The 3,301-nt window shown below is 37.2% G+C and overlaps 1 protein-coding gene across 1 annotated transcript; it reads left to right on the forward strand.

The window, feature by feature from the left end:
* Positions 1 to 2,129: 2,129 nt before the first annotated feature.
* On the forward strand, positions 2,130 to 3,098 carry LOC115306429 (olfactory receptor 10AG1-like). The gene has a single exon (XM_029956821.1). The coding sequence runs from the start codon at positions 2,148 to 2,150 to the stop codon at positions 3,096 to 3,098; it is 951 nt and encodes a 316-aa protein (XP_029812681.1). The 5' UTR covers positions 2,130 to 2,147.
* The last annotated feature ends 203 nt before the right edge of the window (positions 3,099 to 3,301 follow it).

The following is a 3,301-nucleotide window of genomic DNA, read 5'->3' on the forward strand; positions in this document are numbered from 1 at the left end:
ACCAATGAGAGAAGAGCTTCCATGAAGAGCAGCAATAAAGAGAATGAAGAGAATAGCAGTTTCTAAGCACAATGGTTAACTCATCAAATGTGCTCGTGTGATGTATGCTAGTCTAGAAAGATGCAGTGATTCACTCCATAAAACAATTTGGACAACTGTCCAAATATGGATTTTATGTTGAATGAAACAGGTTAATAGAATATTGCTTATGGTTAAAGGAGGTAGAATGGGGTGGTAAAAAAAGCCAACAACCTGGCTGTGTAACCTTATATGTCCCCTAGCAGCTACTAATTTCTGACCATCTTACAGACTCACCTACAGCATTTTTACATTCCTGAGCTCAAAATTATATCAGCAGAATTCTATAACAGCATGGTAAGTTTTACATATGTTTTTTTCTTTAATATGTAGTTTGGAATATTGTAGATTGTAAAATAATTTTCATTTAATTTCCCTTTTCTCAGCCACAGAAATTCCTCAGAATACTCACGTTTTGCATGGACTGTTATTCCTGCCCCATTTGTGTCTACAATTTTTATAGCTGAAAATTTGACTATTGTCCATATTTAATACCCTTAGAATACAATTATACGCATATATTATCATTAAAATGAGTTAGTCTCTATTGGCGTTCAAATTAGATAACTCATGATATGGAAGTTATCTAGGACATAGTGAAAATAATGAAGCAATTTGCTATTTTGAAAAGATTGAATGAAATGTGTATAATTCACAAACAGACCCACACACACACCATACATACTACATCAAGCATGCCTCAGTATATATTCCAGGAGGGAGAGCGGCAAGGGAAGTCTGCATTTTGAGTTGTAACCCAGGTTATACCAGAGAGATGATTCCAAAGACAACCAATTTGGCTCCTTGTAATTTATTCAATAAGATAGGAAATCTCATTTTTCAAAACAAATATACTATGAGTTGCATAGAACAATGTATAGAATATCTAAAGAAGCTTATAATCTAGTTATACAAGTGACAAAAATACAATATGCAGATGAGCTATTCAGCCTGATTCACTCATGTGTATGAACACAGACAATATATGTGTAAGGAAAAGATGAGATGGATTAAATGGATTCAGCAGAATAGTAGCAGTTGTTGAGGATATGGGTAATTTAGGCAGATTTCAGAGATGAGTTTGTTTGATGTTTCTTTGATATGGCAAATGTATGAGGGGTATACATGGTAATTAGGGTTGCTTTCCTGAACAACAATGCCCGATGCCTCTTACCTCTGAGTACTTCTCAACATATAAAACATCTTAGACCACCTTTTCTCCCCACTGCAAAACCTAGAAAAAATATGACTCCTGATTTCCTGGATCTTACACTGAAACATACACTTCTAAAGACAAAATAACATCCCATAATATTTATTGGTCAGTTCATCAAGTTTGTCCTATATTACAATGGCCGAAATATGCAGAATGTCAAAACTAGACCCACAAAAAACACATTGCTTTAAAAATCGTACTATATTCATTCATAAAACCTATTTAGGTGGCATACAAGATATTAACTTGTGCAATGAAGTTAATTTTGAATTGATAATAATAGAAAACAGAATAGACAGAAAAGGGCAAGTGAAGGGATGGAATTACTGTCACAATTGACTATAAATTCAGACTTTGCAATTTTGAGTGTAGAAATAGAGAACAAAATTGCTGTCACAATTCTTATCTTCAGAAGCAAAAAAGTATGATAATTCAGAGCACAAAAACAAAAGGACTAAGGGACACCTGGGTAGGTCTGTCAGTTGGGTGTTGGACATCAGCTCAGTCAGCAAGTTTGAACCCTGTGTCAGGCTCTGTTCTGATAACTCAAAGCCTGGAGCCTGCCACAGATTCTGTCTCCCTCTCTGTCTAATCTTCCCCAGCACGCACTCTGTTTCTCAAAAATAAAATAAAAATATGAAAAAAAATTTTAAAGACAAAAGAGATTTTTTCATACAAATATATTTAATAGTGATAAGAATACACCTCACCACACTTTTAGAGCACTGGCATTTATAGATTTGTTTTCTAAGGAACTTAGAACTTTGGGAAGTATGCCATCCTGTTTATAAGAGGAAAACAAGAGCCAAAGGAATTGAAGTGACCTGTACTTCTGATTAAATCATTCCCACAGATGAAATGTGAAGAGATAAAAACTGAGGACAATGCTTCCACCATAAAGCAATTTGTGCTCCTGGGATTTTCTGAACTTCCAAACCTCCAACAGTTATTATTTGGAGTGTTCTCCATCATTTACATTATTATCTTAATTGGAAATAGCCTCATAATAATAGTAACCAGACTTGACAAGGCACTACAGAAACCCATGTATTTTTTCCTGGCGAATCTTTCCTCCTTGGAAATCTGTTATGTGTCTGTCACCATCCCTAGGATTCTGGTGAACATTTGGACTCAGGATGGAAGCATTTCTGTGCTGGGCTGTGCCTCCCAGATGTGCTTCTTCCATACGCTGGGAGCCACTGAATGTTTCCTCCTGACAGTGATGGCCTATGACCGCTACGTGGCCATTTGTAACCCTCTGCACTACCCTCTAGTCATGAACCAGAAGAAGTGTATCCAACTGGCTGTTGGCTCCTGGATAGGTGGAATCCCAGTCCAGATAGGACAAACATGTCAAATTTTCTCTCTGCATTTCTGTAATTCTAACCAAATTAACCACTTCTTCTGCGACATACCCCCCATCCTCAAACTAGCCTGTGGGGATGTCTTTGTACATGAGATGTCAGTCTATGTGGTAGCTCTATTGTTTGCCACATTTCCTTTTATGTTGATACTTGTCTCTTACAGCAAAATCATTTCTACCATCCTGAGGTTGCCAACAGTCAGGGGACGGGCCAAAGCTTTCTCCACATGCTCTTCCCACCTGCTGGTTGTGATTTTATTCTTTGGATCTGTTTCCATTACCTACTTAAGGCCCAAATCCATTCATTCTGCAGGAACTGACAAATTGCTCTCTCTTTTCTACACCATAATGACTCCAATGTTTAATCCCCTGATTTACAGTCTTAGGAACAAGGATGTGATCACAGCACTGAGAAAACTATTACTTACAAAAATGGTGTGATGAGTCCAATTGTCCAGGTTTTAGCTGCTTGCCTCACATGCATCATGGCAACATTTCAAATGTCTACATTCCTTGTAAGGAATTAACCACCTCCAGTTTATCATGTGCTTCTAGATACAATAAACTGTATCCAGCCTACAATTTATTGTGCTTAGATGCACACCAGGCAAATTAATCTGTCTTGAGTGCTCCAAGACTAAAGG

The sequence above is a fragment of the Suricata suricatta genome, chromosome 11, assembly GCF_006229205.1.
Source record: "Suricata suricatta isolate VVHF042 chromosome 11, meerkat_22Aug2017_6uvM2_HiC, whole genome shotgun sequence".
In the NCBI taxonomy this organism is placed as follows: domain Eukaryota; kingdom Metazoa; phylum Chordata; class Mammalia; order Carnivora; family Herpestidae; genus Suricata; species Suricata suricatta.

Excerpts from the sequence above, each read along its gene's own strand:
- LOC115306429 (XM_029956821.1), top strand. The coding sequence starts at position 2,148 with ATGAAATGTGAAGAGATAAAAACTGAGGACAATGCTTCCACCATAAAG.